This window comes from Taudactylus pleione, unplaced genomic scaffold (assembly GCF_031769625.1).
Source record: "Taudactylus pleione unplaced genomic scaffold, aTauple2 ptg000225l, whole genome shotgun sequence".
Taxonomy (NCBI): Eukaryota; Metazoa; Chordata; class Amphibia; order Anura; family Myobatrachidae; genus Taudactylus; species Taudactylus pleione.
Window position 1 is genome coordinate 9,587,724 of NW_028284627.1, and position 24,660 is coordinate 9,612,383.

Genomic DNA, 24,660 nt, shown 5'->3' on the forward strand with positions numbered 1-24,660 from the left:
GTTGGCTACACTTGCTGTACAAACTAAAATTCCCTGCTGTAACAATTGCTCAATTATGGGATAAACCCCTAATTCTACCTCCTGTTTTAATGGGTACTGGGGAATTTTAGGAGCTTGTCTACCACTTTTTAGATTTACCATTACAGGACTTTATTGGTTTAAGTGAAAATCCATCTCGGGTAGATCAAATGTTATCCCAAATTCCAGATTCAATCCAGTGTCCTGTCAATCCTTGGTCCAAAGTGAATCTGGAATTTGGGATAACATTTGATCTACCCGAGATGGATTTTCACTTAAACCAATAGAGTTGTACATTATCCTTTGGGGAGTGTCCAACATATCCCTCACCTCGTGCGCAATTCTCTCTGGGATATCTAGAAATACACCATCAGGGGTACAATATATGACACATCCCATCTTACATAACAAATCCCTTCCCAGTAGGTTAGAAGGAGCCACTGCTGCCAGGAGGAAAGAATGCCTGGTATGCATTGGCCCGATAGTGACCTCTGTGGATTTTGTTAAAGGATAATGTTGCACTTTACCCGTGACACCCATTGCTGGTACCGTCTTGCTGGTTACCTGTAAGTTAGCGGGAGATTTATCACTGACCTGGTCGCCCCTGTGTCTACAAGAAAAGGATAATGAGTACAAGCTACATCAACCATCATCACCGGTTCTTCCCTAGTACTTCCCGTTAACCTAACTGTAGACTACATATATGACCTGACCCCTAGCATTGACTCACTCTCCAATACAGCTTTTACGGCCACAATTGGAGCTGGTGACTGTTGTAGGTTTCCTGTACTCTGTGTATATCCCTTATGGGGATATCCAGGTACTCCCTGGTTAGGGGGTCCTACCTTCTTCACCCTACAGTTCCTATTTACATGTCCCACTTGGTTGCAGTTAAAGCACCTTCGTGAGTGGGGTGGGTGAAAGGATTGCAGTGTGGGTTGAGCGGAAGGGAAAGATGGTGGGTGTGGGTAAGGATATTGAGGGAAATATGGTGGTTGTGGATAGTATGGGTTTTGTGGCTGTGTGTGATAAGTGGGGTAGGGTTGTGTTTGAGGTGGTGCAGGATTGGTGAGGACATGTAGCTGTGCAGGTGCATGTGTGTCTGTTGGCTGTGATGTTATAGTCATTCCTTCTAGAGCTTGCATACTAACAGCCATTAGCTTCTCGCTCTGGGTCTCTCTCTTTTTAAGGATGTTCTTATCGTGTTCAATAGCAGATTCTATGATTGTGTCTACAGTGACTCCCCTCCAGCCAGGTTGGAAGGTCTGAACTCAGGTCTTTAATTTCTCTTTTAGACCATCCATAAGTACAGTGACGATCATTCCCCGGTGATGAGTGCTATCTTTAATATCCTCTAACCCAGTGTACTGGGTGATAGCCTGCAGAGCTTGGTTACAATAATCCTCTGCAGATTCACTCTCTTTTGTTTTATGGTGAAAATTTTGCTAGAGTTAAATACTACTGGAAAATATACACCCAATTGAGTTATAATGCGGGGAATGTTACCTTGGTTAATTTCGTCTGTTAAGGGAACATCTCCATCCAATACACAATCCGTGATAAACGTGGTCACGTCGGTATTGCGTGGAAGACAAGCCCTTAACACCACTCGCCAATCTTTATTGATTGGCTCGTGAGCAGTACCCAAATTTTTCAAAAATCTTTGGCATTTGGCTAATTCTATTTTAGGATCAGGGAAATCATTCATTATGGAATTTAGCTCCGCTCTTGTCCAAGGACAATGCATTGACACCTCCCTTGTGGGCACTACACCATTCGCATCCGCATTCACATTCGGAACAGTTATTGTCCGGATGGGATGCAGACCGGCCGCACTGCTACTTTTGACCTGGTTACCTGGCTGGGGATTTAGTCTATTACTGCTACGTATAGGGTTAACAACTTCCTCTATGGGTGCAGTGGATGTTAACACTTCCTGTACTATCACTGATGAAGATGGCGGCACCACTTGTGCTTGTCGTGGTGGAGCATCTAACATGTGTACAGCATGGGAAATGGCAGACATAACAATAGGCTCATCATCCGCATCATAAACCTTTTCTTTATGATTTAGGGTACAAGTTACTTGTTACATTTTTATGGTTTTTTTTCAACAACTATACCTACACCCCCATCCGCATAGGGCGGCGGTGGTGCACGTGAACCACTGGCAATACCTTTCGTAACGCTACCTTGCTCGCAGTGCGCACCCATCGCAGTTTAGCGCTGCGTGTGTACTCTCTGGTAAGGTGCTGGTGACGCTAGTTTGCATCGCGTGCACACCTTTAAGCCACGCATCCCCCTCACGCTGCCATAATTTTAAACACTTGTTATATTTTACCTTTTTCATTCGAGAGCGCACCATACAGATGCTCTCTCAGACATTGTTCAATACCTCCTTATCAAAGCTGCCAATTCTGGGAAACGGTCTAACACTCTTCATCATCATTTTAAACCACACATCACAGTACCTAATTGCATAAGCACCGTACTTAGTATGCATACTATGCCGTGCCGACCCAAGCGGCGCTTCCAACAGCAGCACATCATCTAACATCTCTACCGTTTGCTTGGCCCCCATTCTGGGAGAACCCTAAGCTTTTCAATGGAGATTTAAACTGGTGAAAGACAATCAAGATACTTTCACTTACCTGTGGACGTCTTAACAGGATGTGCCCACACACCTATGGAAGAATAACCAGGCTGCTCCCACACACCTAATCTCTTTTTGACTACCTTTCAACTGATAGCATGTAGGCATTCCAATAACACCTACCCTTTTCAGTGATTTCGTCCACCCTCTACCCAGTTCACAATCACAATTTAGCCAAAACTGTGCAGTTCAATTACAATGCTCAAATAACCCTAACTGATCACTGAATACTGTAATCACACTGGGAGCCGAACCTACAACAAAGACAACTACACCTGCTTATGTGTTAGAACGGTATCTACTACCGAGCTACTAGGTCGACCCTTGCGCCTAGTCCTTAAGGGTCCTATGATACCCTTAACTAGGGAACTCTTCTCCCTACCAACAAATACTCACTGTTACACACCCTTTTCCTGCGCAGAAATTTTTTTCCCAGACTATGGCAACACTGATCAAGATGCTTACAACAATGCTGTCTATCAATGCACTCTCAACGGCTTTGTTCAAAACACGTGGCAGCAATACCGGAAGTACGTATACGCTATTGTGCGACTAGTCGCATACACAATAATGCGACTACTACACAACACGTATTATGACTTTTACGCTATATTGCGGCTGGTCGCATACACAATAATGCAAGTTCCCCTTTTTAACACACACAAAAAAAACTATCGATGAAGGAAAACAAACTTTTTCCTCCCTCATCCCTGTATTCTCAATCAGTGCTCCTAAAGCCACAATAACAGGTAGTGGACTCTCAGCAACAAAGTGGTAGCAGATTTCGAAGGCACAATGCGTTCTCCTGCTATGGCGCCTCCACCCTTTTGCTGAGACATCACTACCAAGTGTTACCAAGTGACCGGAAGCATGATTAACACTGCGAGCCCCCAACTATGGATACCTAAATAAAACCTCTATGCAATCCTGTCTATACCTTCTAAAATTGTCGCTATTTAGCGTAATGAGTCGTACAGTAAATAAATGCTTTCAGACTTTGAATGTGGTTCCAAAGCACAAAAAGTTATTATTCAATATAAAAAAACAGATGGTTACACGCTGTGATCTAAAGACAATTAGCGCAAATAACTCATACAGACCCAAGGTACAGTTGTTATATACGCACGCGCTCTGGGCCCAGATACCGGCATCAGCATTAGAAACCTCCGTCAACAGCACAGCAAGAAGACTCAAGACTGGGGTCAGAGAGCGCACATATATACTCTTACAGGGATAGGCAATACAATAGACAAGTTTCACATGATTCCATTGGTTCTTCTCAAAGGTGCTTCTGTTACAGGATAGTTCATAGGTCAATTCGAATGGACACAAACAGCCTCTAACAACCCTTTTTGTCCTTTTTCCTGCTGTATGCTAATCTAAGCTGCTAACATTACATAGTACATTTTAATGTTTTAACTCTCTATAGTCCATAGTTTGTAGACGCATGTTGTGATCTTCTCACCGATGATACCGGAAATCTGTGGAGACACAGTGGATCAGTACGACACCAAACACAGTCTTACCATGTACTAAACCTTAGATATCAAATAAACTTTATTACACAACATTAATAATTACTGCATAAACATTGGATATTACACTTTAATGTTAGGGAACCTTTTATGGAAGTGTGCAGTGTGTAAATTTATATCTCAAACAGCAACTGTATGTATATATGCACGCATTGTGGGTACAAATGCGATTGTCTATGTGCATGCATTTATTATGAATTTTATATATATGTATATCTCTGCATTACTTGGTTTACTGGGCTACAGCAATGACAAAAATAGTAATAATATATATATATCATTCAATATTGATCCCTGGATAGGCTCAGAATTAAAATATCTCCTTTTAACCTTTTTGGGAGATTGGATACAGTCATTTATCAATGTCACGAATAGTAGGTTAATAAACTTGTGCATTAGTGATGTGTATCCCTTGAATAGATGTTTTTACCTTCAGACTCCAATCCTGTATAGTATGAGAGTTTGCCGCGAGTTAATGAACCCTAGTACCTGGATGGTACTGCGCTTGACCTGACCAGTGGGGAGCGACTTGTGCTTGTAGTTGTTATAATAGGAAGTCCTGTGGCCGATACACTGAGTCTCGCTTACTACTGTTATCAGCTCCAGCTGTTGATCTGGTAGGGCAGACTTCCGAGTGTTGGCTGCGGGCCGTAACCGGCAGTCCCGTCTCTCACTATTCCCGTCTCTCTACTATTCGTGACATTGATAAACGACTGTATCCAATCTCCCAAAAAGGTTAAAAGGGGATATTTTAATTCTGAGCCTAACCAGGGATCAATATTGAATGATATATATTATTACTAGTTTTACTTTGTAAGGTCATTCTTATTCATTTCTAACTATTTTAATGTTTTGTTAGTTACTAAGACTATGGCCCGTATTCAATTTGGGAGTGAAAAGTCCATGCTGGACTTTTCGCTCCACATCAGAGATTTTCCTGGGATAAAGTATTGGGCGCGTGCTCGCTTTATCCCCGTATTCAATTTAAAATCAGCGAAACCGGGACCCGGCGAATTGGGAGCTACGAAATAAAAATGGGAATTTTCGGGAATTAATTGTAGGACCCCCTAAAGATGACCAGACAAGGTGGATAACTATGGGTACCCCTGTTTTTGCCTGCAAAAGAAAGTTGGGTTTATAAATAGCCGCGGCAGATGTTTTTTCCAGACATTGAATAAGTGATGCAGAAGAGCACTTAGGTTATTTTTTTAATTTTTTTTTTTAGTGGTCCCATCAAATTTGGGGTACATGAAAATGGGTACTAGCATATTTTTAAGTCCCTAAAGTAATTTTGTTTTTAAATTATACAAAAATCCACCTGCCGCTAATAGCCTATTCTAGAAAACACCTGCCGCATATTTGCAGAACACCCCTGAAGCTATTTCCCTATTTTTAAACACTGTTTCCACTTTTTTTTCTTTCACCACAAATTTTTTATTTATTTTTTTGTGGTGTCTATTTTTTTTAAACCTTTTTTGAATGACATTCCCAGGGGTGCAGGCTATTTTTTTTAAGCCTGCACCCCTAAACCCCAATTCTGCACTTTTTTTGCCATGTAAAACTTGCGAAAAGTCTTTGAAATGGAATACGGGGATAATTAAAACATGAGAAAATGACGTCATCGGCGATAATTTATCGCCGATTTGAACTTTTCACAGCCTAATTGAATACCCCCCTAAATGTGTGTGACTATTTTTTAATAAATGTTATATAATTGTCTGATACTTTGAATTGAGTGCAATAATTACGACCTCTAATTTCTGTGACTGCGCTTTTTTTTTTAAAAGTTTGCTTAGTGGCAGGCCAACCCTTCTTCCGGAAGCCATAGAGGACAAATAAGGAGTCCGACTTCCTAAAAGAATTGGAATGGTCAACATGAATTCTTAGAGCCCATGCCAGATCCAAGGTGGCCTCACCAACCGAGAGGTCTGGAGAATTAAAAGCCGGCACTATGATTTCCTCGTTAATGTGGAAACTAGATACCACCTTCGCACTCGCCCTGTCTCTATGAAAAACGAGAAATGGAGGCCGACATGAGAGCCCCCAATTCCGAAACCCTTCTGGCCAAAGCAATGCCCAGAAGAAATACAGTCTTAGCTGTAAGCCATTTCAAATACACTGAGCCCAGTGGTTCAAATGGCGGTCCTTGGAGAGCCCTCAGGACCACAGCCACATCCCAAGGAGCCACTGATGGAACAAAGGGAGGCAGAATACGAAGTACACCTTGCAGAAAGGTGCGGACATTAGGAAGAGTAGCAATCCTACGCTGAAACCACACTGACAGGGCAGAAACCTGCACCTTCAGAGAAGCAAGGCGAAGACCATGATCTAAGCCCGCCTGGAGGAAAGCCAACACCCTGGATATCCGGAACACCTGAGGATCATAGCCTCTAGGGCGACACCATTCAAAGAAAGTATGCCATACTCAATGGTAAATTCTTGCAGACGCAGACTTCCGAGCTCTGAGCATGGTGTGAACTACAGAGCTGAAAAAACCCCTGGACCTTAAGAGGGATGTCTCAACAGCCACGCCGTCAAAGACAGACAACTCAGGTCCGGGTAATGACAAGACCCTGTGACAACAGGTCCGGACATAGAGGCAACAGCATCGTAGTGTCTACGGAGAGACTCCGAAGGTCTGAATACCAGTGACGTCTGGCCATGCCGGAGCTATCAACAGGAGTTTTGCTTGAATGTTTGAACCACTCGAGGAAGAAGGGAGAACGGAGGGAAGAGGTACGCAAACTTGAATGTCCAACGGACCGACAGCGTCTACCAGAAGAGCCTCCGTGTCTCTTGTTCTTGACCCGTACACAGGCGGCTTGTTGTTGTGTCGGGAGGCCATGAGGTCTATCTCTGAAGGCCCCAATTGTACACCAGGAGTTGAAACACCTCCCTGTTGAAGAGACCATTCTCCTGGAAGCAGGTCCTGATGGCTGAGAAAGTCTGCTTCCCAATTGAGGACTGCCGGTATGAACACCGCCGAGATGGCAGGGAGCTTGTCCTCCGCCCAAGTCACGATGCGGGACACTTCTGTCAGCGCTGCCCAACTTCAGGTTCCTCCTTGGTGGTTTATGTAAGCCACCATGGTTGCGTTGTCAGATTGTACCTGCACGGGTTTTCCGTGGAGAACATGTTTTGCTTGTTGGAGAGCATTGAATACCGCGCAAAGTCCCAAGATATTTATTGGAAGCACAGATTCTGCAGGGGTCCACTTGCCCTGGAACAAGTGTGGACCCGTCACTGCTCCCCAGACTCGGAGACTGGTGTCCGTCATCAGAAGGACCCAATTTGCCACCCAAAAGGGACGTCCCGTCCCCTGTTAAGGTGAGTCATCTGCAACCACCAGGCCCGAGACAGACGCACCTCTGGAGAAAGCACCATGGTCTGTGTCTTTATCCGATGGGGCAACCCATTCCATTTGGAGAGGATCAACTGCTGCAGAGGTCTGGTGTGAAACTTGGCATATTCCACCATGTCGAACAGTGACACCATGGAGCCCAGTAACCTCATCACTGAGTGAATAGACACTCGGCGGCTCTGAAACCAACTACGTACCCTAGCCTGTAATGCAGAGATCTTTTCCTCCATCACAAAAATCCTCTGTTGTTGAGAGTCCAACAGGGCCCTGAGATGGAGCATCCTCTGCGAGGGAACCATGTTGGATTTCTTCCAGTTTATTAGCCAGCCGTGACTCTGCAACACCGAGATTATCAGTTGCAGATGGAGCTGGAGGACCTCTGGAGACATTGCTAATAACAGACGGTTGTCCAGATAAGGCAACAAGCAGACCCCCTGCAACTGGAGGTGGGCTGTCATCACCGCCATGACTTTGATAAAGACTCGAGGCGCTGTTGCCAGACCAAAGGGCAGTGACTGGAACTGAAAATGCTGGTCGAGCACTGCAAACCTGAGGAATTGCTGGTGTGTTAAGATAATGGGGACATGCAGGTAGGTGTCCATAATGTCCAACGACACCATGAAATCCCCAGGCTCCATTGGCAGTATAATGGAACGCAGGGTCTCCATCCTGAACCGAAGAACCCTCAAGGACTCGTTGAGGGATTTGAGGTTGAGGATGGGTCGGTAAGACCCATTGAGTTTCTGCACCATAAATGATTGGAATTGAAACCAATACCCCTCTAGGAGAATGGAACCGGCACTATAACTCCAGCCTGGAGCATAGAGTGCATCACTTTCTGTAGTTCCAGGGCTTTGTTCTGATCTGGCCTGTGGTGCAAAACCTGCTGGACGGACTGCGCCGGAAGGAGAGGGCATACCCCCGAGAGACCACTTCGTGTACCCAAGTGTCCTTGGTGGTCAGGTACCAGCACTGGGCAAACCGAAGCAGGCGGCCTCCCACTCTGGGATCCCCCAAAAGGAGGCCCGTCCCATCAAGCAGAAGGCTTATCGCCCGACTTGTACTCCAAGCTTGTTTCTTTGGCTTGGCAGATGTCTTGGCCCCAGACTGTCTCGGAAAAGACTGCACTTTAGACTTACCCTGGGCCCTATAGGGCTGAAAGGACGAAGTACCAGACCCTGATGGGACTGTAGCTGATGGCAGACATGCAGACTTAGCTGCTGCCAAAGTGGCCACAATTTTGTCCAGATCAGGGCCAAACAGGACCTGTCCATTAAAGGGCAAGTATTCCAATCCCTTTTTGGAATCTGCGTCCGCTTTCCAAGAGCGCAACCATAGGGTGCAGCGAGCGGCCACTGCTGCCGAGGAGATTCTGGAAGTCAGACCTATATCCAAGGCTGCCTCATTGATGTACGTGGCGGAGTCTCTGAGATTACCCACTAACTCCGCCTGCTCAGCAGAAGTCAGTGTCCAGAGACCCCTCCAAGCTATCAGCCCAGCGCTCCATGGCTCTGGCCACCCAGCACACAGCCATAGCCGGTATGGATGCCCCTCCAGCAAGGGAATAAATGGATTTTAGGCATATTTCCACCTTGCGATCCATGGCATCCTTTAAGGAGGACATGGAGGGCTTGGGCAATGTAGCACTCCTCACTAGGCGTGTGATATGAGAATCCACTTGACGAGGGGTTTCCCACTTAAAGTAATTATCCACAAAAGGGTAAGCAAAGGCCAAGCGTTTTTGATGCTGGAACCAATTGCCTGGATTTTTCCACGCCTCCTCTAAATGATCAGCTAACTGATCAGATAGAGGAAATACAGTGGCATCACCTTTAATATCCTTAAAGGCGTATTTGGATTTGGTCACGGGGGGATAGTCATCCTCAATAACCAAGGCCGCACGAACTGCCCGTATAAGGCCAGGTATATAGACTATAGACTTAGACTCCGCCTCCTTAATACGGAGGGGCTCCTGGTCCGAAAAGTCAAAAATCTCACCGTCAGACGACAAATCCTCATCATACTGAGCCGTCTGAGACATTAAAGACCGCAATGATGACTCAGGTGTTGCACCGTAATGGACAATGAACTCACCCACGCAGGCTCCTGCTAGACCTGGGGTGGTGAAAGCGGGAGACACTGGGGCACCATCAACTGCCTGGGGAACCCCTGCATGGGTGATGACACTACCGACTGTTGTGATAACCGCATCTGGGGGAACGCAGGGGGCATCACTAGCTGGCCCACAACAAGGGTTGTAAGTGCCTTAACAAAAAAGCCCAGGGCGGTTCCTGCACAGGCGCAGTGACAGAAATCGGGTGTGATATAAGATAACACGCCCTACATAAACCCTCAGTTTCCAACACCCTCCGCTAATGGTACATTACATGTAGTACACTTTAGCTTAAGAGGAAAATCACGTTCACTCTCAGACATAATGAGTGTAATGGAGTGTATGTGACTCCCCTCACATATAAATGTTCTTACAGTGAGGCAATGAACACCGCAAGGGCTTTAGCAGAGGAAGAACAGGGATAGTAAAATGGCTGGCAGTCAGAAGTGAGTACAGGAAGACAGCGCTAACATTAAGTCACATACAATGCAGAAATAAATCCCTGCACTACCAGCACTATGATCAACTACACAGACACAGAACCTGGTAGGAAACAGTGCTGCATACACTGACCTTAATTGGAGGAGAGGTATGCGGGGGGACCCAGACCGCGATGCCACCTGTATCCAGCATCCAGCAGCGTTTGCACACTTCTTGAAAATGGATGCAGAGAAGCAGAGAGTAGGCGGGCCCGGGGGAGGAGCGCTCACACAGCCCGCCAGACCGCTATGGAGAGGCACTGCGCAGCGGGGAAGGCGCGCTCCCCTGGCATACAATTAACCCCTGGGACGCTGGAGCTTTACCGCTCTGCTGCAGCCCGCTGTCCCTGGTGGTCTAGTGGTAGCGCAGGTTAATACCTGGCACCACGTGCAGACTGTCCCCAGGGAGCCCCCTGCCTGGAGACCTAGGACTGCGTTATCGGCGGGTACCCTCCGCGGAACCCCGCCGCTTACCTGCCCCCTTGAATCCGGCCACAGCCCGGGTAATCCGGGGTCACCGCTAGCTGTGACCCCAGACACCCACCAGCATCCCCGGATCAGTACCGGCGTTCTGGTCCGGCGGGGTGGAGGAGCGACAGCAGATGTCAGTACTGTCTATGCTGTACAGCTCATCTTGTGCAGCCACAGCTGATTTGAAGAACTTCAGGGGCCATTACAGCCCCCCTCTGTTAAATGGTGATCAGACTCAGAGCTGGGCACCTACGAAACTGGTTTTCCTTGGCTTGTGGGTGGGGTATAAGAGAGGGACCCCAGAGGCTGAAAAGGTTAACTCTGTGGTGCCCGATGTTTCCGCCATCGCCTATATTAATGGACAACAACCAAGGAGAAGGGACTCCTGATCAGCCTTTCCGAATGAAAAGTTACAACATGGACTGAATCTCTGAATTTCTTCTTATAAACCTGGCTCAGCCCTGTTTTGTGGCCTTGGTAGGGTTGAACCCAGATAACATTTCTCACCTGACTGGGTACCTGCTTAATGGGGGGCAGCCACTGAACCTCCCCAAAGCCCTCAGCTTGCAGCACTCTGTGGAGAGGGGACACCAGGAAGTCTGGTGAAATTTGAAGAACAAAGGGCCCCCAATTTGTTTGATCATAAAGGATACTACACCTATACCCATGCCCCATCCCACAATTAACCCATGAGTGTCTTCCTGTGTACTATTATGGCTGACTGCAAGCAGGCGCATAAAGTCTTTAGCTAGCGAATGACATATCCTCTTAAGAGTCTCTTCCCACAATTTAAAGTATATACATTCAACACAATAATCACGGCATATAATACAGTACGAACCAAGAGGAGATGCCAGGCAGCTCTGACCTTAAGTTATAAAATGCCTGGCATCCAGCTTTCACTACACAACAGCTTTGACTATCAGTTGTATTTCTAAACTTTAATTTGTATAGTTTATTGTAATTAGTGTCACATAGAAGTGCACAGCACTGCCACCTGGTGGAGAGTTTGAAAACGGCTGTACACAAACTACAAATTTATACTTGGTGACTGTGGGGTTCTCCATCTTTTGAAGAATGTTTTACCATACAAACCATGCTAGCTACATGCTGGGACTTGTAGTTCAATGGACACTGGAGAGCCAGAGGTTTCCAACAATGGAGATATGTGCAGCAAGCTTAAAACATTCTGTCTGCACTTGAAAAATTAACATTATTTAGATTCTGTTCGCTAACCCCCTTTTAAAGGTTCACCCTATTCAAGTGAACACGGGCCCAAAGCACCTCTCCCCCCACCCTTACCGGCCACACGCATGGTACCACACCTACCTCTTGCATTGATGATGTCAATACATTTTGTTTTTTATTATTGCTCAATTTACATTGACGGATTGAGATAAAACAAAGTGCAGGATATGTCTATGGGTTTCCACTACAAAATGATGCAGTTTCCATAAAGATCTGTTCAGTAGTTTCTGCGCCAACTTGGAACAGACAACGCTCTTATTACATTAGTATAGAGGTGTAATAAAATATATGAATGACCAAGTAACTTTAATACATTTATATTTATTCATTTATTAAAATACATGTGATACACTGTTAAATAGATTCAAATGAAAGCTTGTTTTTATTGCCTTGCTGTTGAACTGTAACGTCATCTACTCTACAGAGAAATATACATTTCATACTGTATACGTTTATGAAGCCGGCGGACGGAATCCCAACCGCCGGCTTCTAGACTACTTAATCCCGGCGAGGGTTAAATGACAGGCGTCTAAATCTAGGGGACGATCGGGATTTCCTCCTCTGTCGGGCTGTCGCTGCCGGGATTTGAACTGTGCGGCCGGCGGTGAATCATACCGATTCCATTTCATACAGGTAAAATATGTACCATAGAGATAAAGTGTGATATATACAGTCTCCAAAACCTTTGCTGTAGGAATGAGCCTATTTGTGGTGGAGGAAAACCCAAGCACACTCACAAATCGTACACCAGTGGTTCCCAAACTTTCTTGAATCACGGTCCCCTAGAGTATTAGTATATTTTTTCACTACATCACTAGGACAAATGAAAAGCCGGGTTGCAGGATCGCGGCAATCTGTCGATAGTGTGTGGTCCCCTTTACACCTGCAGTACAGCTATGATCAGAGGAAGCGCAGTTCAAAATATCTGCATTTTCTATATGTGACTGTTATACGACAGAGGACCAATCTGTATTGTAGAATAGCAATAATTAAAAAAAAAATTTCAAATGAAATATTTTTATTGTTGGCAGATAGAACATTAAATCATAAATAAGAAAACAAACACCTTCGTATCAAAGACAATTTATTGTTCTCTAAACTTTTATTTTTTATTTTTTTTTACTATTTTACAGATATAATACAAAGGCTGACAATTAGAATATGTAAGAAACAAAAATGAAATTTAGCAGTAGGCATATCGCCTGCCCTCCAGACCACGAGGGGTTAATAAATAAAGCTGTGCCACATTCCATCAGTCTCTGCGCCAATGCCTTACTTTCCCAATTTTGTTACATTTTTCACTAGACGCCCAAGGTTTATGAAATAATCACTCGTTGTATCTTGACAGCTTAAGTCTGGGTATAATATTCATTGACTGTAGTTCTTGGAATAGTAGCTTGCAGGCATATGGGATTCTCAGGGAAGATACATGGCAGGAGGACTTGCAGTAATGGCACCTAGAAAACACATAAAATAGTAAGGCATACTTCCACATGTTACTTACATTAAAAGGCAAAAAAAAAAAAAAATGGAGGAATCTTCAACACTTCCCAGTCATTGCCCCCACGTCCCACCCATCCTGGCCACTCCTCTTTGCCAGCAGAAACAGCTGTGTGGGAATGCTATTTATATAGAGTTCACATTTCTAAAATGTAAGATTAATATGTATGGACATAATTTATTCTCCGCAGAAATCTACTTTCTTCGCAGCTGCACTTAGGTGGTAGTAGTTAAACCATTGGCACATTCAAGGTAAAAATGAGAGGACATATAATGAGCACACAGCTCAACAAGATATTTGCTAGTAACAGGGCAGGAGACAATACTATTTCATGACTAGTATTACTGAGGGACTAGTACACTGGTAAGGCTGCATTATGAATATTTAGCAAATAGCAAAGCATTGTCCGCCATTACAGTCCAGGTTTTAAGTATGCTTGAGCACAGGTGCCGTAATTGGTAACCTCCGAATTTGATTTAACCACCTGGATTCAAACATGATCACCATTAAAACCTGTACTATCCAATAAAATGACTGCTACATGTGTAAGCAAAGGCAGGCAGCCATTTTGTGGGCTGGATCCACAGTCAAGAGATTACAGTCTATCCATGCACTATGTACCAATGACATCAATTAGGGATTTCTAGTCTAATACTGATGAGGTTCACAAAACCCCCCCAAAAAAACGGATAGGCTTCATGTTCAGGATTATCGGTGCAGAACCTCAAAATGTCTGCCTTCACTGTGTGCAAGTGATCAGTGTACTTTGAATGTTGGGGAAAGTAAATTGAATTTGTAGTCCTCTTGCAGATTAATGGTAAATATGCTTTCAAGCCGCACACACTCATTAAATGAGCAGCTTGTTTTCAGAAGCAGGAATACAATACTTATGCTACTTATGGGATGAAAGGCAGAAATTGACAAGAAAGATCAAAACTCTTCATTTAACATTTAAAATGATGATAACACTGTTTGCAATAAGCACATCAATAAAGATATTAGGACTAACGATATACCTCAATGGGGGTCATTAATCAGGGAAAATGGACATTTAATTTTTCTTGTTTTTTTATTGGAAAGCAATAAAAGGACTTGTAGCTTCGTGCATGAATAGAATTAGTGTTGGGACTACCAGTATACTGTAATTACTTTTTTTAATACAATATTATTTCCCCCCTTTAGAGGACATAAGTTTATTGGCTTCTCAACACATTCCTCCAACTTAAAATAAATACATTGTGTTATTACTCCAATATCCTTCCTAGCTTTTGGCATAACATAATTATCTTGTAACCCATGAGCACAACACGAACCAGCCTTTTACTCCATATACTAAAGTGACAGGACCCTCACAATTCATCTTATGCATATGCCACCAGTGTCACTACAACGGTACGTTGTGTGGTGTGTACGGATTGGATGAATATTTCCACATCCACTTAGAGATCGATACTATAGCGCAGAGTTTTCCCAAACTTCTGCCATTACAGTCCAGGTTTTAAAGATGCTTGAGTCCTGATTGTTAAAACAAATTGACTGAGGTACTAATTAAGTCACCTGTGCACAAGCATGGATATCCTTAAAACCTGGACTGTAATGATGGCGTTTGGGAATCTCTGCTATAGAGCACTAATGAGTGGAGATTCAAAATTCAGCAGTGTGAATATCTGACAAACAGTGGGAATCCTAGGCAACTGGAGCCCAATTTATTCTTAAATGCATTTCTTCTTTTCATTAATTGCAGTGTTGAGTTGGGTACACGCTTAAGCGAACCAGCGGCCGTCTCGTCGACCGATTGGCTGATTTGGTACGCTATACACCAGTGATTCCCAACCTCGGTCCTCAAGGCACACTAACAGTCCTTGGTTTTAGTGATATCCATGATTAAGCATAGATGGTTAACTCAAAATACATGTAAATAATCATGAACGCAAGCAAACTTCCAGAAGAAGACTTACCAGCCAGAATAGCCAAGTAACCCACATTCTCCACATACATCTACCTCGAAGGCATCACTTGAAATCATCAGTCTTTCCAGCAACAACATGCTGGCTCCATAGCCAATCAAACAATCACGCTCCATTTCTCCAAGTCGCAACCCACCATCACGGGATCGCCCTTCAGTGGGCTGTCTGGTGGGATAGGACAGAAAAGCCTGATTACAAACAAAGTATATAACAGGTCATAATATTACATTTTATCTTTTTGGCACCCCCAAGTGTCTGTAGCACCATGCATGGAGAATTACAATAGTACAAACAAACAATACAACATAAAAAGGGGATCACATAGTACAGGGGCAAAAATAAAACTGTTACTGTAAGTACTTTGCATCTTAGTCCCTTGATCCCACTGTTCAACAATACTGATTTTCTACTGGGTTGTAAGCAAGCTGCTGTTACGTGCTGGCAAAATAGCGGAATCGTCTTGTTCAATATCACCCGAAATCCATCCTTTCCCCCCCAGTCTCAGATGTTTGTACCAAATGTTCCATTCCTCACTTCTTTCAATATTTGCAAATTCGGCATTTGCACTCCACAATGACATCTCGACTTAATAATAGACCTCTCACTACAGTTGAATCTCTAGCCCAGGGGTTCCCAACCACGGTCCTCAAGGCACACTAACAGTCCAGGTTTTAGGGATAGCCAAACCTCAGCACAAGTGACTTAATTAGAACCTCAGTTATTTTGATTTAATCAACTGTGCATAAACAAGGATATCACTAAAACCAGGACCGTTAGTGTGCCTTGAGGAACGAGGTTGGGAATCACTGCTCTAGCCTTTATGGGGGCAAGCACGAAAGGGCTTATCTCCTCACTGTACACAAAAGTCACTAAGGGGAAGACTTAGATAATGAAGACTGGGAGGGCATATTATCTCATATGGCCTCTAGTTCTATCTGTGTGCGTATAAAAGAAAACGCTTATAAATTGTTTTACAGGTGGTATAATGTCCCCACTAGGTTAAACAAAATGCATCCAGAGATCTGCAGTCTGTATTGGCGACACTGGAACGTTTTTACACATATGGTGGAGCTGTCCGAAATTGGTTTCCTTCTGTAAAGAGATATGTGTCCTTGCCAGCTCCATCCTAGGCATCTCTGCCAGTGCGTGTCCATGATACAACTCATCATCAGTATAAATTATTTTGTCACATGGTGTTGGTAGCCAGGTGCCATATTGCTTTGGCATGGAAGAAAACTGAGGCTCCAGCCATCGGAGAGGTCATAGCTAAAACTTGACACATTCACTCTATGGAACAAATAACTAGTATTGTGCAGGGCTCATCTAAGAGTTTTACCAAGATATAGGAACCCTGGACCTCTCACTTTCAGGTCCCCCCTGCACTTAACTGATCTTTCTAAGTTAGGACGGGACCTCCGTGACTTGTACTCTTTGCCACTCATGTGTAGGTGTGCTCAGCTGAGTCTACTTCCTTTCCCTCCTTCCCTTTTCTCTTCTTGTCTCTTCCCTCTACACTCTAATTTCTTCTTTTCTGATGATATATTTTACTTTAAAATTGGCTGAGACTTTCAATTAGGGACACACGACTATTTGATACGAGTAATTGAAAGTTTGTTGGTCTTATATGTACTATAGCTGTGTCTTTTCTAATTTTTGGACCTCTGCGCAGGTCGTTTATGTACTGCCTCTCATCCTATCAATAAAATGGGTCTTTAAAAAAAAACTTAAAAAAACCCTGGTAAAATAAATACTTCTACAACAAAATGAGATACAGTTATTAACAGGATCAATCAGGGACCCGGTGTCTGGGAAGGCAGACAGAAGTGATCAGAGTCACTGACTATGAGTGGGAGTGCATTGTAGACTACGATTGTGCAGGTTAAAAACCAAGAGGATGATGCTCGTGATAGTTTACAGTCTAATGGATTGGGATGGGTATAAAAACTAGGAGATGTACAGGTAAGAGAAGAGGAGGGAGGACAGCGGGTGTGAGTTACTGGAAGAATGTGAGGAAGGCTGGTAGGATTTAATGACCAGATGCGTTTTCAGAGCACATTTGAATCCTTGCAGGCTGGTAGACATTCTGATAAGGGTGGGGAGTGAGTTCCAGAGAAGGGGTGCAGCACAGGAGAAGTCAGGAAACAGGAGGAGGCAATGCAGAAATATACATAGTATAGAGCAACGCCTATGTGAGGTGTAGTGTGACGGTGCACATGTGAGTGACTCCAGGGATGCCTTGTGACCAAACTATGAGTGATGACCCACAAGTCTCTTCTGTTTCCAGTGCTTTCCAGTAACATTTTTAAATTTACATTCAGTGTTTATTGCAAGAAGGAAAAAAGCTGAGGCAAAAACCTGCTTCATAGAAGCCTATGAAAATTGTCTGGCAGCAGTTACAGCTTTAAAGAATAAATTAGCTTGTACAGCTTTTCCAGCCGCATTATTCCTGTGTATTAGAGTGCACAGTTCTCTACTTCTAAGAAACAAACTGGTGGCACCCAAGCCATGCATTGGTGGCTTATGTGTCTGTCTTTATGTAATTACTTGTACTGCTATACAGCAACAATAACATTTGTTTTTATGGGGGGGGGGAGGGGGGGGGGTCTGTACAAGTACAAGGAACAGTTTAAAGATTGGAAACAAAATCATAAGATATGGATTTTAAGGCGTTTCCAACGTTCCCCCATCTATGTGGTCAATCAGAAACGTGGTCCTGTCTGATTATCTCCAGCAACAATCTCTATAAAAAGAAACAGAACAAACAACGCAATCATCCTGGGAATATCAGTGAAGTTAAACTAAGCTGAATATCAGGGTTCTCTTTTGTCATTCTGAGCAGGTAGTATGCACAGCCATTAACGTTTACTCCATATCTTTTATTACTTATTACTAATGTCAGCCCTTTATCCAACCTAGTACATCCCCAACCTAGGTCTCTAACATCTAACCTCAGTATTACACCCCCTCATAGTAGGAGATCTCATCTACTGCACCTTCCAACACAGACAGTGCCCCTTAGAAGAGGTACAGTGCCCCTTAGAAGAGGTACAGTGCCCCTTAGAAGAGGTACAGTGCCCCTTAGAAGAGGTACAGTGCCCCTTAGAAGAGGTACAGTGCCCCTTAGAAGAGGTACAGTGCCCCTTAGAAGAGGTACAGTGCCCCTTAGAAGAGGTACAGTGCCCCTTAGAAGAGGTGAGACAAGTCTTCTTGCAAAGCCCACCCTCCACTAACCTGACTCAATGTATACTAGCCTTTAAATATCCACCCATCTTGCCTATACTATTACAACTGCAGCGATCTCACAGAGCAAGTACTAGGCGTCTGTGTCCCTCCAAGCAGGTTACCTTGCTGCATCTTATTGTAAAACTCTGTGAAATTTTAGTTTGGTAACAGAAAGTTGTCTTTTTCCCTACACTCATCTTAAGTAAAATGTAAATGGAGAGAGAGTTGGCCTCCGTTCCATAAGACCTGTGCTGGTTTTCTTGTTAGAGAGTTAGGTAACAGCCGGGTGTGCAGGCAGCAGCTGTGTAGGTACAGAACTGGGTGAGACAACCTTCCAGCTCTGTCTCACTACCTGGGGAGAAATCAGGGAATGTAAGCCCAAAGTAAAGGCTGCTGACATTGTCGGCAGAGTAATGTCGAGCACAGTGTGCCAACGCGGTACTGATGTTAGTAAAAGCACTGTAACCAGGATGGCATTATAACGTTAAACATGATGCTTTTTCCATTATGTTTAAAAAGTTATGGTGCTGACGCGGTTACAATATTAGTACCATGTCGGCATACTGTGCTCGACATTGCGTTGCCAACAATGTCATTGTCATGACGGGAAATCACAATGATCCCGTTATTATTATTATTTGTTTTGTGCAAGAATTGCATTAGGTGCCCACATAGGAGAGGAAGACCCTAATGTTTAGGACGTGTATGGAATTTAATTTCATTTGTCATTATATTTTCCACTTAACAACTACCCGTAAAATAACAGGTTATTTTACATAAGCATTAATATTTATTACAGTAACTTATGCACTACTACATTCGTGGGTAGAGCACAAAGGCCCTCATTCAGAGTCGATCGCAAGAAGCGGTCGCTCACTCTGAATGAGGGCGGGCACTTCTTGTTTTGAAGTGCTGCCTCCAGCTCGCAAGCTAAGCTGTGGGTTACCACCCACAGCTTAGCTTGCGATCAGGCTGATGGCCATCACCATCGCGACCATCGGGGCTTACGACCAGATCCTAAGGTTGGGTCTGGGCACTCGTAAGCCCCAGGGAACTTCCTGCTCTGTTTGAGCAGGAAGTTCCCCACTGACGACATCAATGATGCCAGTGGGGCCGCCACCAAACGGCAAGCGTTCCGACTGGAACGCCTTTGTTTGGCTGGGCACGCCCCCGGTCCGCCCAGCAAATGTGGCGAGCTGTCACTCAACATCGACAGCTCGCCCCGTCTGCTACAAAACCCCTAGCGACGGAGCGCCCGTTGCTAGCCGGGTCTCGAGCATGCGCACGACGGAGCCGGCTCTGTGGGACTATCGAACCAGTTGCGAGCGCTTCGGCGCTTGCGGCCAGGTCGGAATGAAGCCCGTAAGAGTGGTTAAGTTGTGGAGTGTTGGTCTCCTACCACATGAAGTGATGACAAGAACTTCTATCATAGAACTTATGAACGGGCTGCACCTGTAAGTACCATGGTACAGTAGTTATCCAACTGCCGTTTTTGGGGTCAAGAAGAACCCACTCTTCTGTCAAACTGAAAACTGTGACACTGGGGTTATTTATTTTCCCCTAGATCACAATTGACTTTTATAAAAGGGCGAACTTGATGATTTGTTGTCTATTTTTCATCCTAAGTAAGTGCGTAGTGTTACTGAGAAACACTGTACTAATCACAGGCTAATACAAGACTCAGGACCTGATTCAGACCCGGTCGCTAAGTTGCGCTCGCTCTGAGCGAAATTCGGCCATCTGCACATGCGTATAATTCGCAAAGCACATCCGCAAGCCAGTCTTTGCGATCTGTTTTTGGTTAAGGCAACCTCAAGGGCTGCGAGCAGCTCCGATGGCTTTCGATGGTCCCGATTAATCCTACAATTCCCGGAGATGACGGGTGTTGCGAGTAGCAAAGAGGCGTCTTTATACACTTGTGAATGCACTTTGCCGTAGCTCGCTAAAACATAGTGGGCGTCCTTACGCAAACGTAGTGCGAGCACTTCATTTAAATATCCGGCCCCTTTTTGCCAGTGAGCGTCCGCAACTTGCGAGCGGGTCTGAATGAGCTCCTCAGGGCCTTATTTATCAACAAGTTTTATCATTCACAACAAGTGATACAACTCATTGAGGGGTATTCAATATGAAACGTTAACTTCACTGTCGAAGTTAACGTTTCATATCGGAGTTTTTACCTGCGTTAAAGTATCGGGCGCGCTCCCGCTTATCCCTGTATTCAATATAAAATTAACGAAAACGGGAAACTCCGAAGTTGGATTTGCGTAAAGTTACGAATTTTTCCTTAAAAAAATTGTAAGGCCCCCCTAAATAAAAACATGGGGGATCACTATGGGTACCCCCGTTTTAGCCTTTAATTGAAAGTCGGGGACTTAAATAGCCGCAGCAGGTGTTTTTTTCCCAACATTGAAGAAGTGATGCAGAAGAGCACTTAGGTTATTTTTTTAGTTTTTTTAGTGGTCCCATCAAATTTGGGGTACATGAAAATGGGTACTAGCATATTTTTAAGTCCCTAAAGTAAGTTTTTAAAAATTCTGCATTTGTGCACCTGCCGCTATAATTCTATTCTTCAAAACACCTGCCGCATACTTGCAGAATAGCCCTGAACCTATTTCCCTATTCTTAAACAATTTTTTCCCATTTTTTTTCACCCCAATTTTTAAATTAATTTTTTGGGGTGTCCCTATTTTTTTTTTAAACTTTTTTTTGACAGTTCTTTTTTAAATGTCATTCCCAGGGGTGCAGGCTATTTTTTTTAAGCCTGCACCCCTAAACCCCAATTCTGCACTTTTTTTCGACACCTATTCAATGGTGAAAAGTTATCCCCGTTTTTTATCAAAGACTTTTCAAAACTGCGATAAGTCTTTGAAATTGAATACGGTGTAAAAGTCAAACCTGCGATAATGACGTCAAAAGTGCGATATTAACGCAAAAACGATGTTATCGCTCCCATATTTAATAACCCTGATTGTGTATGATAAATAGTGCTCCAGCCAATCCGCTCCCAACTGTCATCTGTTTGAAAAATGACAGTTGGGAGCTGATTGGCTGGAGCACTATTTATCATACACAACAAGTTTTATCACTTGTTGTGAATGATAAAACTCGTTGATAAATGAGGCCCTAAATGACACATGATGCAATTAGAATGCACATAGCCTATACCAGTGTGACTAGTTCTATATAAATGAAGAGATGAATGTGTGATAGAAAGAAAGGAGAGTTTTTATTTCTCAGGATGGCACATGCTAACATTCTAGCTGGGGCTGAGCAGAATAGCAAGTTAAACACGGCCCTGGTATTTGCTTTGGATAACATCCACTGACATCCTCGCAGCAGCCTTCTCTAAATATGTCTGAAACAGATGCTGCGGGGTCTACACAACAACCAAATTAGGGCACAAGGAGAACAATCACACACAGGGAAAACACGCCAAAGCGTTTATATGTCTGAAAATGCCCATGCCAGTACTAGAAAACAAAGCTATCCATACACCTAGCATTATTGCACCAGACGGCAGATGAAGCATAACCATGCTCTCATACTGTATATGAGTGAACTGCGCCACACATCGCTTAATCTGCTACTTTATGCTAATTATTTTGCAACAAAAAATGCTAATCCTAAATACAGTATTTACTATACTATTAGCAAATTAAGACGCAAAATTCTGGAAATAGTACCCAATCTCAGTGTTAAAAAGACGAAGGCCCTACAGTATAGGATTACGAACATTTTCGAAATTTTGCGCCTTAATTCGCTAATAGTGTATGAAGTACTTATGATTAGTATAGCACATTAAGAGGCACAGTTTAAGAAAAAGTTACATGGGGAGGCTAAGTGGCAAAGTCTGTGGCGCCAAACAGCGATATTCGGCACGACTTGCATATAGGGGGACGTGAACACATCTGTACGTGATCACTGAGTAAAGCAATGATATCTCAGCCCCATATAACACTGATGTACGGTTACATTTTAAGGGCTTGGTACAATCTGCAGGCAAAGAACGTGCCCACTTTGTCTGGTATTTAGTTCGGTTCAAACAAAAAAATGGTAAACAAAATAGGAATTTGTAAAAAATTAAAATCTAATGAGATTGGATTTGATTGGATGTTCGCCAAAACAAGAGATTATGGGGTAGCTCAAATGTTTCCATTCAAACCCCCCTTTAAATTTTTTGTCTCTCTCCAATTTCAATGTGTTATTCTCAAGAAATATAATCTTGTGGATTTTCAGTATCTACCTGTGAGGTGTAGCCCTATCTACGCCTTGTATTTTAAGAAAAGGTTAAGCAATTTTCTGGCATATTTGCTGGTTGGAGCACCTACCGTGTAAGAACGGCCCTGGGGCCCCTAGCTCGAGCATGCATCTTGTCCAGTACCATGTGCTTTAACTTCTGATAGTACACAGGTCCGAAGTAAATGTAGGCCTCAAGAGGTTCACTAAAAGAGACAATACAGATCATATTTCACATTCACAACCACAGTGAATACAAAGAGTTTTATACATCTCTTACATTAAGCAAATTCCCAGCAATGTAAAACAATTTTAAGTTACTGCTTAGATTAGTGGTGGGCAATAGGCAGCCCTCCAGCTATTGTTGGACTACACATCCCAGCATGCCCTATCACAGTTTTGCCAACAGGGCATACTAAAACTTTTGCAGGGCATGCTGAGAAGTGTACTTCAATAGCAGCTGGAGAGCTGTTTATTCTCCACCCCTGGTTTAGATGTTAGCATAAGGATTAAAATGAATAGAAACTGGTGGTTTCAGAGTAGTTTGTGCAGAAGAACATTTGCCCCTTCGCAGTGGTGTAACTAGGGGGGGTTGGGCGGGGCACGGACCATTGGCGCCATCGGACCGGCTGTGCGTGTGTGTGTGTGCCACCGTCCAGGTCAATGGTTTCAGTGTGTAGTGTGGACAGCACTAATACAGTAAAACAAACACACCGGCGATGGGTAGTACACTGACAGTGAGTGTACTACCCAGCGGTGGTGTGTTTGTTTTAGCAGCCAATGAGAATTAGACAGACTCTCATTGGCTGCTGCACCCAGGGCTGAAGCCAGGCTGGATCTCACTTATGAGCTCCGCCTTCTGGCTCCCGCATGGGGAGTGGAGCGAGAGACATCATAACCTCTCTCCCATAGTGCCGAGCAGGAGGAGTGGATGGCGGCAGGCGCAGGAGAGGGGATTCGGGAAAGTATTGTGTTTTGTGTATCTGTGTGTTATATATGTAAGGGGCACTGTATAAGGTGCACTACTGGCGGCCCTGTATAAGGGGCACTGCATAAGGGGCACTGTATAATGAGCACTACATAATGTGCACTACAAAAGGGGGTATTGCATAAGGGGCACTGCTATTGGGGACATTGCATAAGGGGCACTGCTACTGGGGACATTGCATAAGGGGTACTACTGCAGTGGGCATTGCATAAGGGGCACTACTACTGGGTGCATATGGAATGTAAAGTAGTGTTTCCAGAGTGACGAGAAACGGTGTTGACACCCCTCCATTTTTTCAGTGGCTATGCCCACTTTTTCCAGGCACGCACATATTTGGGGTGGGTGGGGGGGATTCCAATTTTTATCTTGCCCTGGGCTCCAAATACCCTAGTTACCAGGGCCGGATTTCCCATAAGGCAACCTAGGCGCTCACCAAGGGCCCGGTGGCTCCCAAGTGGCCCGTGGACGGGCCCCTTTGCCCTAAAAAATCTGTCAGGTAAAAACTCTCCCGGAGAAGCAGTGTGCAAGTACCGTGTGACGTCATGCGGACTCGCCCACTTCCCCAGAGTCCTGCTGCAGCGCCGCTGTCTGCACTGCCTGTCACAGACTGTGTATAGGACGGAGGGAAGGAGGGTCATCGTCCATGGCCCGCCGCCCAGCCCCATAAACTCCAGCCAGCTTCATTGCCACCTCAGCACAGCAGCCTCTGCCAGACTTGTCAGGGCCGCCATCAGGGGAAGACTGGCAGGACCGGAGTCCCGGGTCCCACAATTCATCCCGCTGATCGTCCGTCTGCTCGCTAACCATCCTGCCCATCCGCCTGCATATTATCGTGACATGTTACCCGGCGCTCGTGTTCTGCTGGAGT

The 24,660-nt window shown here is 44.4% G+C and overlaps 2 protein-coding genes across 3 annotated transcripts in view; one reads left to right on the forward strand and one right to left on the reverse strand.

Annotated features, from left to right (window-relative positions):
• The window catches only part of LOC148517249 (uncharacterized), a 270,769-nt gene that overhangs the window by 178,488 nt on the left and 67,621 nt on the right, over nucleotides 1-24,660 (forward strand). The window lies entirely within an intron of this gene.
• Nucleotides 12,911-24,660, reverse strand: part of POLR3B (RNA polymerase III subunit B) — a 166,449-nt gene continuing 154,699 nt past the window's right edge. For both annotated transcript variants that reach the window (XM_088478926.1, XM_088478925.1), the window contains exons 26-28: nucleotides 22,897-23,010; nucleotides 15,338-15,511; nucleotides 12,911-13,335 (exon numbers count right to left, since the gene is read on the reverse strand). In XM_088478926.1, coding sequence (XP_088335052.1) covers nucleotides 13,206-13,335; nucleotides 15,338-15,511; nucleotides 22,897-23,010 — 418 coding nt within the window. In that variant the 3' untranslated portion in view covers nucleotides 12,911-13,205. The remainder of the gene's footprint in view (nucleotides 13,336-15,337; nucleotides 15,512-22,896; nucleotides 23,011-24,660) is intronic.